A 13,924-nucleotide genomic window follows, 5' to 3' on the forward strand; every position below is an offset into this window, starting at 1 on the left:
AGAAAAATTACCTGCTATAATCCACCAATTGGAAATAGGGGTGGGTTCGGTTCCGATCGGTTCGGTTCCAAGCCTAAACCGAAAACCGAACCAAAATGACATTCGGTGCGGTTTTTGCGTTTTGGGAAGTTGGTACCGAACCGAACGGTTCGGTTCGGGTCGGTTCGGCCCAATTTCGGTTTTTTTTTTTTTTTTGAAAAACAGATTTTTACCTAATATACTCCTTTGGTATTGTAACTCGAGAAGTTTTTGTTTTTACAAACCTGTAATTATAATCTATAACAAGAAGTTTACAAGTTTACTAATGCATGTTTTGTACTTCACTAGACAATAATCTCTAATTCGATACTCCATAGTCCATATAATTCAATTCATATAGTCCATCAAATTCTAGCATCAATATATGAAATTGTCAAAAAATATAGAGTCCAAAGTTTATAAAAGTCCATCATTACATCAACACTAACCTCACAAATTAAAAATTTATAAGTTCGCTAAAAGATAAAACATAAAAAAAAAAGAACGAACCAACATCAACATATGAATGAGGGCAATAGCATAATCTCAAGCTCGGAAAGATGAAGTCTTCGACTTTGGAGTTAACATTCCGCTCCGACTACTCCCCACTGCAGCTCCACATGACATCTTAAGCATCTCTACATTAGTATAAGAGAATAATAAAAATAACATTAGAAAATAAATACATACAATCATATATAACATAAATATTACAACTTCATTAACCCAAAAAACTATAACTAAGAAAATAGAAACTAAATTACCTCTTTCCGCTTCTTCACACAACTCCATCTCCTCAACAGTAGGCATATGATGTAGATACACATTTTCACTCCTAAGCCAATTTTGTGTACATATCAAAGCCTCCACCATTCTAGGACTTAGGAAGCTACGGTATGGATCAATAATCCTCCCACTCGTGCTAAAGGAAGATTCCGAAGCTATGGTTGACACCGGAATAGCTAGAACATCCCTTGCAATGCGGGGCAATATAGGATATTTACAAACTCCATTCAGCCTCCATCAATTCAACAAATCAAAGCCTTCACCATCTCCTTCAATAGGATCTCCAAGATATCTATCCACATCATTGTTTACGATCCCGGCTTTCATTGCTCTTCTCCTTTGCTCCTTCTCCTTTTAGCTTTCTGAAAATACTAGATGGAACCAGTGTTGATAAAATACTTTTTCTCAAGAGTTTAACCAAAGAAAGTATGATACATGACACGAAGATTTGCTAACGCAGTGTAAACCTCTCCACTGAGGAAACTTCACTGCGTGGCTTTTAACGTAGCCAACACGAAAAATCAATCCAATATTAAACACTAGAGTTTACAGAATACAAGTAGTGTTGTTCACAACAAACACCTTTTCTTAGCAACAAATGCTAACTTGTTTTACAACCATTCTAACTCTAGATTCAACATTCCAGGCAATCAATCTTCAGCCTTCCTTTCACTCAATTGAATCACTGATCTTGAGAGTGAATGTGAATGATTATGCAAAGTAACACATGAAACAATTAAAGAGGGTTTTTCGAAAACGATTTGAACAAAACAAGAAGTTCAAAGAGAAACCAATTTCAGCCGTCAAAAACCCTAACCAAAACTTTAGTTTTGAAACCTTTTTATAAGGGAGAAAAACTCCCCCTCAATCAAATCTTTTCTTGATAATTGATTAAGATAAATATAGAAAGATTTAAAACAGTTTTTGAATGTGCAATCGACACTTTCCTAACAAGGTCTCAAATTGATATGCATGTTAAAAACCATTTTAATGCAGAAGGGATTATTGACTTAATACAACCGATATGCATATCAATTTAGATTTATACCAACCAATATGGAATGAATACACATTAAACTCAAGATCAGTGACTCGATTTGACTTGATCTTGTCTTCAAGAACCGATCTTGTGATCTTTCTCTTTGCTTCCTTGAAGCTCCGGTTTCCTCGTCGTAGTGGGAAATCATATGTTGAATGGTAATAGGCCAATGTACTTACAATCTCCCCCTTTGGGCATTCCCATTCAACACATGATTTTTCATCTTTTGTCCTGCAAGTTAGGTTTCACAGATAAACACTAATCACTAAACAAAGGGTGCTACTTGGATTAAGGAATCAGTTTCCATCCTTTTCCGGATCCAAGTAGCCAAAATACGATTACTTAAGAATAATAATAGCAAGCATCCCAAGAGTATCTGTGCTTATGCACTTACACACCAAAAAAAAAAACTTTTGTCCATCAAAAATTAAAAATGAAGAAACAGAAATAAGTAAGAAAAATCAAGTTACTTCTCCCCCTTTGAATGGGAGGGCACGTCAAATTCCGCACAAAGCTTGGTGACGGTGTCCAGAAATTCCTCTTCATCCATGGAATCCGAGCTTTCCTCTGGTGCGACAGGCTCCTGCATGGCATGGGATGGACCGGGAGCGTCAAACCCGGGAGGGTGGCGCTGCATGTTCCGGATCTCCTGTGTGAGAGTGGTCAGGGCATGACGAGTTCGAACCAGAAGAGAATGCATGTCGTCCATGTCCGTCGTGAGGCAAGCAATTCGCCAGTCAGCCACCAGAATCTGATCACGGAGACTTTCCAGAGAGACAGGAGGAGGAGGACTCCGACTGCGTGCACGGTGCATGCCGGGATGGAGAATCCCGGCTCTGGCAGCGGCCTGACGACCTTCTTCTGGAGGAGGCAGGCGGCGATGTCCTCCAAGGCGAGTTGTTTGCTGTGAGCGAACCATGGTGAGAGAGCAGTGGGTGAAAGAACCTGCACACAGAGACAACCAAGAGTAAAATCCGAGGGAGACAAGAGAGGCTATATGTAGTGAACAGTTAGGTTAAGGAAGACCAAGGAACACACCGATTGGGAGAGCGGCTCAAATGGGGAGAGAAGTTATGACAATTTATTTTCCCTAGATATACGCATGCAGATAACTTCTCCCCCTCAACTTAGGCATAATCATTATGGAAATTAAGTGTAGGCAGATTACCATCAAGGAAGGAAACGAAGAGCCAAAATATATTCAGGGAATCTGCAAGTATATCAGAGGATCGTTTCCTTTGCAAGTATCAAGGTAATGAATGCATAGGTCATAACGAGGAGAGAAAATATAGCGAAGTTTAATCACAGAGAGCACAGATCACTTAGTTGAAGGCACATAGTTCAGAGTACGAAGCATGATGTATTCTCTCAACAATAAGAATTGGTACTCATAGTTAGACCTTAAGGAGTAAACCTGTGATAGAAGTGAATATAACCATGATGTGGGGCTTAGAAAAGAGTTTAGTGTCATAGAGAAGGAGTGAAGTAAGAGAACTAAAGTAAAGCTCATGAAATCTCCTAAGAAGGAGCAGGAATCATTGTTCCCAAGCACATGTTTTAGTGGAGTCAAAGATCTCCTTTATTTAGTGACAAATAGTACTCATGTAACAAGACTCTTCTCAGCAACTCCCAGAACAGATGTTCTTAGGGTACTAAGCATAACAAGGATGCTCCATGGAGAGAGTCTCGAGTAGTTGTCTGCATGATTTTATGTTACCTGCAAAGATCACTCACCAGCTCGTTTCTTGCAAACCTTAGAAAGTTCACCACAACTAAGGCCTGATTACTTTGAGAGATGGGATACAATTTTCCGTTCTCGTTTCTTATAAATCCTAGAAAGTTCACCACAACTAGGACCTGATTACTTTGAGAAGAGGGAATTAGTTATGTGAGCAAATGAAGCAGTTCGTCTACTTCACTGAATCTCATTTGACAGAAAACAAAAGGAAACATGCCACCACATAGGCTATAGGTGAAGATGCATAGTAGGGTTACTTGATTCAGTGACTAAACATGAGTACACAATTTCATTTGTCCAGAATAAGGCATGATAACATAAGATACATGACTGAAAATATGTACATTTCACTAGTGACTGTGATCAAGGGATACTAGGATCACAATTTTCTCAATCAATAGTGGACAGTCATCATTTTGCCTTAATGCTTAGAACATATCCCTAGGGCATTCCTCAACATTTCAAACCTAGCAGTGTCAAGAGGCTTAGTGAACAGATCAGCAAGTTGATTTTCAGTGGGCACAAAGCTTAACTCAAGTATGTTTTGTTCAACCAAATCCCTAATAAAATGATATCGGAGATCAATGTGCTTTGTTCGAGAGTGTTGAACAGGATTCTTAGTGATGTTAATAGCACTAGTGTTGTCACAGAAAATAGACAACTTACCTTGAGATATGCCATAATCATGAAGCATTTGCTTCATCCAAAGTATTTGTGTGCAGCAACTTCCAGCGGCAACATATTCAGCTTCTGCAGTAGACAAGGATATGCAGTTTTGTTTCTTGCTATGCCAGGCAACCAGATTGTTGCCAATGAAAAAACATCCCCCTGAAGTGCTTTTCCGATCCTTTAAATTTCCTCCCCAGTCAGCATCAGAGTATCCTGCAATTTCTACATTAGTGTCGAAGGTATAGAAAAGGCCACAATTAACTGTACCTGCCACATAGCGGATTATTCTTTTGACAGCGTCCAGGTGAGATTCTTTGGGGTTTGCTTGAAATCGAGCACACACACCCACACTGTAAGAGATGTCAGGTCTGCTGGCAGTGAGATAGAGCAAACTCCCGATCATACTTCGATAGAGAGTCGGATCAACTGATTTTCCTTCATGATCTTCGCTTAACTTGGTAGTTGTACTCATGGGATTGGTCACTGTCTTCTTGGAAGCAAGACCGAATTTCTTGATCAGGTTCTCAGCGTATTTTGATTGAGAGAGAAACAAACCTGTGTCTATCTGCTTTACTTGCAGTCCAAGAAAATACGTTAGTTCACCACACATGCTCATTTCAAATTCACTTTCCATGACAGATTGAAATTCTTTGACAAGGTATTTAGAAGTGGAACCAAATACAATATCATCAACATACACTTGGGCAATGATAATGTCATTTTTGGTTCGTTTCACAAACAATGTTTTATCTATGGATCCTCTAGCATACCCTTTTCCCACAAGATGAGTGGATAATCTCTCATACCAGGCTCGAGGAGCCTGCTTTAGCCCATACAGGGCTTTCTTGAGCCGGTAGACATGATCTAGGTTGTGTGGATCTTGGAAACCTGGAGGCTGCTCTACATAAACTTCCTCCTGAAGAAATCCATTCAGAAAGGCAGTTTTGACATCCATTTGAAACAATTTGAACCGGAGATGACAAGCAATGGATAGGAGTAATCTAACAGATTCCAACCTAGCTACAGGAGCAAATGTCTCGTCAAAGTCAAGTCCTTCGACCTGTGAATATCCCTGAGCAACTAGTCTGGCTTTATTCCTAATCACGTTTCCTTTTTCATCGCTTTTATTTCTGAAAATCCACTTAGTTCCTATAACATTGCACTTACTAGGCCTTGGTACTAAGTACCATACATCATTCCTAGTAAACTGATTCAGTTCATCTTGCATGGCGCTAATCCAGTTATCATCCAACAAGGCTGCCTTAATATTTTTTGGTTCAATAATGGACACAAAACCAAAATGAGATATAATGTTCATGCTTACCAAATTTTCGGTAATGAAACACAGTAATACATTTTCTTCACTTACCTGAACTGCAGCCTTTCTCCTTGTCATCGGACCATCTGTTAGATTGCCGATGATATCTTGAGTGGAGTGGTCTTTTTGAACTTGCTTGAACCCTCTTCTTTGGGTGGGAGCTGGTTCAAAAATGTTGTCATGGATTTCCTCTTCCTCTTCCTCAGATGATGTTTCAGTATTCTGTGAAGGTGTGACCGAGAAGGGTGAGGTATCTGCAAATGTTACTTCCTGTTTCACACATTGATCATCAATAGAAACATTAATGGATTCCATAACAACACGAGTTCTTTTATTGTAAACCCTATATGCTCTGCTGTTCAGAGAATACCCCAAGAACACACCATCATCACTTCTAGCATCAAACTTACCAAGGTGTTCTCTATCTCGTAGAATGTAACAAGGACTGCCAAAAACATGAAAGTGTTTAACATTTGGCTTCTTACCTTTCCACAGCTCGTAAGCAGTTTGATCATTACCTGGTCTAAGGAATACTCTATTTATTGTGTAGCAAGCAGTGCTGATCGCCTCAGCCCAAAAGTTTTTGCTTAAACCTGCAGCGTGTAGTAATACTCGAGCCATGTCTAGCAGTACCCTATTTTTCCTTTCCACTATCCCATTTTGTTGAGGGGTTATTGGAGCTGAGAACTCATGTGACACACCAAGCTCATGACAGTAGTTAGAAAAAGAGGCATTTTTAAATTCAGTTCCATTATCTGATCTTATTCTCACTAAACAGTTATTAGATGATTGTTTCTCAATGATTAATTTTTGACTCAAGTTCTTAAAGGACTCAAACGTTTCAGTTTTGTCTTTCAAGAAGTTTACCCAGGTGTATCTTGAGAAATCATCTACAACTACTAGTATGTAGCTCTTACCTCCAAGACTTTCAGATTGAGCTGGTCCCATGAGATCCATGTGTAATAGTTCCAATACTTGTGAGGTTGTCGCAGAATTTACCATTCTGTGAGGTGCCTTAGTTTGCTTTCCAACCTTGCAGTCTCCACACATCTTGTCAGTTTTACCTTTTAAATTTGGCAAGCCTCGGACACATTGTTTGGAAGATAATTTCAGCAAGTCCTGATAGTTGATATGTCCCATCTTTCTGTGCCAAAGTTCAAAGGTTTCCTCTGTGGATTTAACAGACAAACAAGACTGCAAACTAGAAGATTCATTTGCTTGAATATGATAACAGTTATCAACAGATCTCATACCTCCCATGATACCTTCACCTTTCTGATTTAGGACCAAACATCTCTGTTTGTTAAACCACACATCTTCATAGTCATCAGCCAAATGGCTGATGCTAATCAGATTTGCAGTTAATCCTTCAACAAATAACACATTTTTAAGGTTAGGTATACCTGGAGTGTTTACTGTACCTCGAGCTAGAATGTTAGCTTTCCTCCCATCTCCAAACGTGACTGATCCAGAGGTATTTTCATCCTCAAATGAAGTAAACCAGGTTTTGTCTCCAGTCATGTGTCTAGAACAACCACTGTCAACATACCAAAAATCTCGTCGTTTGTCAGCAAATGCAGTTAAAGCTACCAAACAAGTTGCCTCAATGTGAGAGCGTTGATGAATTTTGCTAGCACAAACAAAAAGACATGTATCATCAGTTTCACCAACAGGGGACCAATGATTTTTGCTTTTAATTTTTCTGGTCCAGACATCTTTTCTTCTTTCAGTTTGAGGATTCTTTTGAGAAACAATTTCAGTTAATTTGTTAATGAGTTCCTTTTGTTCTTTAAGCTCAACCTGTAAGGTTTCAACAGTACATTTTTCTTGAGAAAATTGTAAGTTTAAAAACCGTTCATTACATCTAGGTCTGATATGGCCAATCTTACCACAGTGATGACAAGTAGGAACAAAGGTTCTAGGGTTTGCGTACCTGTGTTGACCAGTGGGGGATTCTTGGTCAAGTTTTACCTGATGATGTTGGTTTGAATTACCTTCCCTTACACTTTTGACATGATCATCAAGGGAGACATCTATCTGCTCTACAGATGGTTTTGAGGCTCGTACGAATTTGGTGCTTTTGGAATCTTCTCCAGTGTATCCTAGCCCACATGTATCATGAGGAGCTTTTCCTGATCCAAGTAACTTGGACATGGAAGTGGAGCTGATATCAAACTTCATGAATCTTTCTTGAGTTAATTTTAACTCATGTTGTAGAGACTCATTTTTCGCTAACAGTTCCAAGTTCAGGGCTCTTTGTCCTTTAACATCCAGTTCTAGAAGTTTGATCTTGTTGAGATACTCATTCTTTTCAGTCTTCCACGTCAGTATCTTTTGGTCACCTTGTAGATCTGCCGATTCACTCACGAGTTTGCTTTTCTCCAGTTTCCATGCAGATTGTGAGGATTCGAATAGTTTCTCCACCTTTTCTTTTTCAGTCCTCAGGAAATCTACTTCTTTTTCCAAGCTCAAGTTTCTAATCAGAGTGGCCTTTGAAGCTTTGTAGAGTTGTTTGCAGCGAACATTTGTTTCATCATCATCAGAGAAATACTCATCACTTTCAGAATCAGGCAACAATGATGAGACAAGAGCCACATTTTCAATTTCTTGAGATTCATCATCACTCCAAGTTGAAAGGAGTGACTTGTTGTTGCTGTTTCCAAGCTTCCTATTTCCACAGTCAGTAGAAATGTGACCGAAACCACCACATTCATAGCATTTTGGTTTCCCTGAGTGATTTCCTTTGAAGTTTCCTCTTCCATTCTTACTATTGTAGTCACTGTTGTTACCACTGCCAATATAGTTATTCCTTCTGGGAGCATTCGTGTTTTTAGAGGAGTTCTTGCTTTTGAGAAATTTTTTGAATTCCTTCGTATGTAATCTGTAGGAGATCCCATGCCTGCTTGGCAGTCTCACAATGACTTATCCTCAGTTTTTCCCGCTCCGATAGGGCTGTGAAGATGCTGTTCTTCGCTTTGAAATCTGCTTGCAAGTTACGAACTTCTTCCTCAGTCCAGTCCTTCCTTGGTTTGGGAGTGGTAGTGGAAGCGCCTTCTTCTTTTGCTTTTGTCATAGGTACACTCCAGCCATTTTCTACGATGTTCCACACGTGTTCATCTTGAGCATAGAGATATGATTTCATGTAAATCTTCCATTGAGTGTATTTTTCACATCCACCCTCGAACCAGGGAGGACTATTTATAGATCCCCCAGCAGCCCTATCACGTGAATGTTCCATCTTTCCTGGGATCTCTAGAAGGTTCTAGAACCCGCTCTGATGCCAATTGAAAATACTAGATGGAACCAGTGTTGATAAAATACTTTTTCTCAAGAGTTTAACCAAAGAAAGTATGATACATGACACGAAGATTTGCTAACGCAGTGTAAACCTCTCCACTGAGGAAACTTCACTGCGTGGCTTTTAACGTAGCCAACACGAAAAATCAATCCAATATTAAACACTAGAGTTTACAGAATACAAGTAGTGTTGTTCACAACAAACACCTTTTCTTAGCAACAAATGCTAACTTGTTTTACAACCATTCTAACTCTAGATTCAACATTCCAGGCAATCAATCTTCAGCCTTCCTTTCACTCAATTGAATCACTGATCTTGAGAGTGAATGTGAATGATTATGCAAAGTAACACATGAAACAATTAAAGAGGGTTTTTCGAAAACGATTTGAACAAAACAAGAAGTTCAAAGAGAAACCAATTTCAGCCGTCAAAAACCCTAACCAAAACTTTAGTTTTGAAACCTTTTTATAAGGGAGAAAAACTCCCCCTCAATCAAATCTTTTCTTGATAATTGATTAAGATAAATATAGAAAGATTTAAAACAGTTTTTGAATGTGCAATCGACACTTTCCTAACAAGGTCTCAAATTGATATGCATGTTAAAAACCATTTTAATGCATAAGGGATTATTGACTTAATACAACCGATATGCATATCAATTTAGATTTATACCAACCAATATGGAATGAATACACATTAAACTCAAGATCAGTGACTCGATTTGACTTGATCTTGTCTTCAAGAACCGATCTTGTGATCTTTCTCTTTGCTTCCTTGAAGCTCCGGTTTCCTCGTCGTAGTGGGAAATCATATGTTGAATGGTAATAGGCCAATGTACTTACACTTTCATCATCTCAATATTAGGGGGATACTTTGGACACCTATCCATATGATTATTAAGGGAGGTTGTACCATTCTTCCTAGGATCGGCATAGTAAATTTTTCCACAATAATTACATTGACCCTTAATTCTACCATCCACCATATCCCTCTCAAAATGATTCCAAATATCTGACCTTTCTTTTCGTTTCAACGCCTCAAGGATGCTTTCCACACTTCCATCATCTTCAAGCTGGGTTGCTTGAGTTCCTTGAACTTCCGGAGTTGCAGTAGAAGTTCCTTCATGGGGAGTTATTGGTGCTATAGATTCACCAACACTAGTGTTGATCTGCAAAACAGAACAGAAACTGCAATAAGAAACAAAAAACAGAAACTGCAAACATAAACAAAATACAAAAACTGCAATAAGAGACAAAGAATAGAAACTGCAGTTTTAGTGCGCAAAACTCAAACATAAGCAGTTTTGATATATAAGAAACTGTAATAAACTAATAATACTAATACCACAAAATAGAAACTGCACAAACATCAGCAGAAAACAAAAAATAGAAAACAAAAGGCAGAAACTGCAATAATGCCAGCACAAAACAGAAAAACAAACTGCAGAGATTTAGATTGGTACCTAAGATGAAGAAGTTGATTTCGGATTAGCACCGGAACTAGTAGCAGCAGATTTAGATTGCCTCTTCATAATGTTTGCTACTGATCACTCCTATTCAAATTCAAGGAGTTGCAAACTGCAATTAGCTTACTGCATATAAAAACAGTAATATATAGTCTAGTATAAAAATTGCAAAATCACATCAGAACATCATTACACAATATTATACTAATACCACATTATACATAATAAATCAAGTACTACCTAAAATTGCAGAACATCACTATAGAACATGAATAAGAGTATGAAACTATGAAATATGAACATTGAATAACGTCTGGGAAAATCAGAGAAAAGATCTTTTAGCAATTCAGAGAGAACTTTTAGCAACTCATTAACAAAACCTGACAATGCTTTTAATACCAAACCTATATCCCAACCTCTACAAGCAAACAGATCGTAATAAAAGATAATACATTTGAGTTCAGTAGCAACTCATTAACAAAACCTGACTGAGAGAGAGACATTTTGGAATCCCCTAGTACTCAAAACCCTAATAAGTACTCCAAATGATCGATTCTATACACAAATGAGCAAAAATGAATCACACCCATCGATTCAAGATTATGCAATCCAACCCTTACCGGCGTAAAGATTCAGATGAGTGTACTGAGGTGGAGGTGGCTTGCTCGCTTGCTGCTGTGGAGGAGAACGAGCCCAGAACTCCAGACAGAACGAGCCCAGAACTGCTGTGGAGGATTCGAGGAGGCGAGCTGGTGACTTGGTGAGGAGAGAAACTGAGGGCTGAGAGATGAGATAGAGACTCAATCAGATCGATGAGAGAAACTCAAAAACTAGCCCTAAATATTAGATCGATGAGAGATACACAATGCTTACCGGCGAGATCGATGAGAGCTGCGATTTCTGGAACGTGATCGGCAGAGAGGTCGGTCTGAGAGAGAGGTCGTTAGTCGCCGAGTCTAGAGAGCTTCGATTTCCGGAAGGTGATCGAGAGAGAGGTTGGTCTAAGAGAGAGAGGTCGCCGATCTGAGAGAGTTAGAGGCTTAGAGGAGGCGATCTGAGAGAGTTAGGCTTAGAGAATAGAGAGTTAGAGGAGGCTGAGGAGCGACTAGGGGTGGGTTCGACAGAGATCGCGGTGAGAGACTGAGAGTGCGAGACTGCGAGGGTTAGGCGAGAGTGCGAGACCGAGTGGATTAGGTCATTAGGGTAAGTTAAAAACCCTATTCAAAAACGACGTCGTTTTGAGGTTTGCGGTGCGGTTTTTGCGGTTTTGTGCTGTTTCGGCAGGTCCGAAACTGAAAACCGAACCGAACAGATTCGGTGCGGTGCGGTTTTTTTTTGCTGCGGTTCGGGTATCGGTGCGGTTTTTTTCGGTTTTCGGTTTCGTGAGCCCACCCCTAATTGGAAAGATTGGAAAACAAACTGGATTATATCAAAGAACTTCCAAAAACGGAAAAAGAAAAGCTAACAAGTGTTAGCAGAAAAATCAATGAACAGCAAAAAACGCTGGAATCTATGAAAAATATACTGAAGGACAAGAAAGTGCCTACAGTAAAAAAGAAAGAGAAAGCTAATGGATTCAAACCATTAGAAAAACCAAATTCAAATCTTGTTCCAAACATGATTTTTCTGGAACCATCTACTAGTCAGACTAGTATTCGGTATGAAAAGCCGAAGGATACTCGACATGTAAAAATGATGAGCATCTTCGGTAAAAGAAAGGAGTACAACTCCTAAATTCTGAAGAATTTGAATATAATGAAATCGAGCAAGAGGTAAAAAACGCCTCAATTCCAAAGCTAGATTTCAAACAGATCTACAAAAGGGGATCATTTGATCTAATGGACAGCCATCATTTCAAATTACTTGAATTCACAACCCCCTCTACAGCAGGAGGAGAGACAGATCTCTTGATGATCACTCCAGCTGAAGTTGCCAGAGCACAAGCAAAGAAGTATCAATTTATGCACATTGGAGCAGTCCAAGTCGGCATAAAGCTATTGGCAAGAGAAGGCATCAACTGCTCAGTCCTATGTGTCCTGCATGACAACAGACTGACAGACTTTCAAGCTAGTTTGCTGGGAACTCTAGAAGCATCACTTTGCAATCAAGTGGCGTATTTCAACTGCTTCCCTAACTTCTCAACCAGCTTGAAGGATGCAGCCCACTGTCTCCGACTGAGAATCAAGATAGATGGCATATCAATGAAAAATGATATGCAAGAATTGGCGATAGTATACAGAATATACTATAAACTGATGAGCACCACAGTAGAGCCGAAGACACGGATCTCCAACATCCCTGGTCTCACTACTGGATTCCTCACCAGCCAGAAGAACCATTCACAACAGATTCACAAGGTTGCTTGGAACGAAGTAACTTTTCCTCTTGAATGGAAATTATCAGGTCCGAAGCTACCAGCAGAAAGTGCAAAAGCAAAAATCTACGAGAGTTGAAGAACTGGAGAAATCAGCCTCAACTTCGACAACCACAGAAAAAAGATGTCAGTCCTGAGAATCTCAGGATAAATAACAACCTTCTGAGAAGAAGCTACAGCACTAGAGAAGCTAGTGTCAGTGGTACAAAACCCACTATTGAAGATCCAATTTCTGAAGAAGAATTGGAAGCTGATCTGAACAGACCAGTCCACATGCTCAGAGCTGAGAGGCTCTATGATCTTTATGAAGAAGCTGAGAATTGTGAAAATCCTGAACGATTAGAAAAACTAATCGAAGAAATGAAAGAATTCAAAATCAGAAAGACGAGAAAAGTTTTTCCTTACCAAGATGTTGAAATGGAAGATGGAGAGAGCTCCAGAATTTTCATTAGCAGAGAAAAAAGGGAAACAAAACTCCCATTTCAGAAAGCCCCCACGGGTAAAAAAGGGGAAAGAAATTCCCAAAGATTTGTCCCAGAGGACAATCTGCCAAGAGTTCCTATCACGAACTACGGCATCTGGTTAAATCTAGACAAGAGTCTAGACAAAAGAAAAACCATTGACCAATGGGTAGATAGCCTGATGATGGCTTCTGCACTTACCCTTGGCAAATTTGAAGCACCAGATTTGCAGGTGTACTATGAAACTACTCTTACCGGAGTGGCAAAAAAGTACTACCTATCCTTCAAAGAAACTGCCAGAGGAAGAGACTGGCTTGAAGAGATCAAGAATTCAAAGTCTCGGTATGATTTTGCAGTACCCTTGTACGATCAGTTCTGTGTAGATCTTTCAAATCTGAGTGAGAAAGCCAAAGAAACGGCAAAGTCGAATATCTATGCTCTCAAAATCTGTGATGACAAGACCCACCCCGAATTCCACCCTGAAATCCGAAGTGGCCCTGCGGGACCCACCTTTAAAGGAGATTTACCAAAAATTTCGGCATAACCTCCCTTAAAAATGGATAACCCAAAATCCTGCGGAAAACCAAAATTCACTTCTAATCATCCAACCATAACTCCTGGAGCCACCATGCTCCCAAATTCAACCAAAACCATCTCAAAGTTAATAACATCATACATAATCTCCAAAAGGTAAAAGTTACTACAATCACCAAAGTTAGGTCATCGACCTCAAATATAATTCATACAAGTTTGGGTCA

General features: G+C 39.4%; 1 protein-coding gene and 1 long non-coding RNA gene across 2 annotated transcripts; both read right to left on the reverse strand.

Annotated features, from left to right (window-relative positions):
• Positions 1-336: 336 nt before the first annotated feature.
• On the reverse strand, positions 337-907 carry LOC112169233. The gene is made up of 3 exons (XR_002924595.2): positions 783-907; positions 539-656; positions 337-467 (listed from the first exon to the last, which is right to left on the reverse strand). It is a non-coding gene; the product is annotated as an uncharacterized LOC112169233 (long non-coding RNA).
• Positions 908-9,704: 8,797 nt separating this feature from the next.
• On the reverse strand, positions 9,705-12,627 carry LOC112171490. Its single transcript, XM_024308669.1, has 4 exons — positions 12,595-12,627; positions 10,952-11,111; positions 10,211-10,223; positions 9,705-10,053 (listed from the first exon to the last, which is right to left on the reverse strand). The coding sequence occupies exons 1-4, from the start codon at positions 12,625-12,627 to the stop codon at positions 9,705-9,707; spliced, it is 555 nt and encodes a 184-aa protein (XP_024164437.1).
• Between the last annotated feature and the right edge of the window lie 1,297 nt (positions 12,628-13,924).

The sequence above is a fragment of the Rosa chinensis genome, chromosome 6 (genome assembly GCF_002994745.2).
Source record: "Rosa chinensis cultivar Old Blush chromosome 6, RchiOBHm-V2, whole genome shotgun sequence".
Lineage (NCBI taxonomy): Eukaryota > Viridiplantae > Streptophyta > Magnoliopsida > Rosales > Rosaceae > Rosa > Rosa chinensis.

Bases quoted from the DNA above. Each gene is read 5' to 3' on its own strand.
- LOC112171490 (XM_024308669.1), bottom strand. From the start codon at position 12,627: ATGTTGGAGATCCGTGTCTTCGGCTCTACTGTG. The intron at 11,112-12,594 runs GTGCTCATCAGT...CTCATCTCTCAG, and splicing joins GTGTCTTCGGCTCTACTGTG to CCCTCAGTTTCTCTCCTCAC.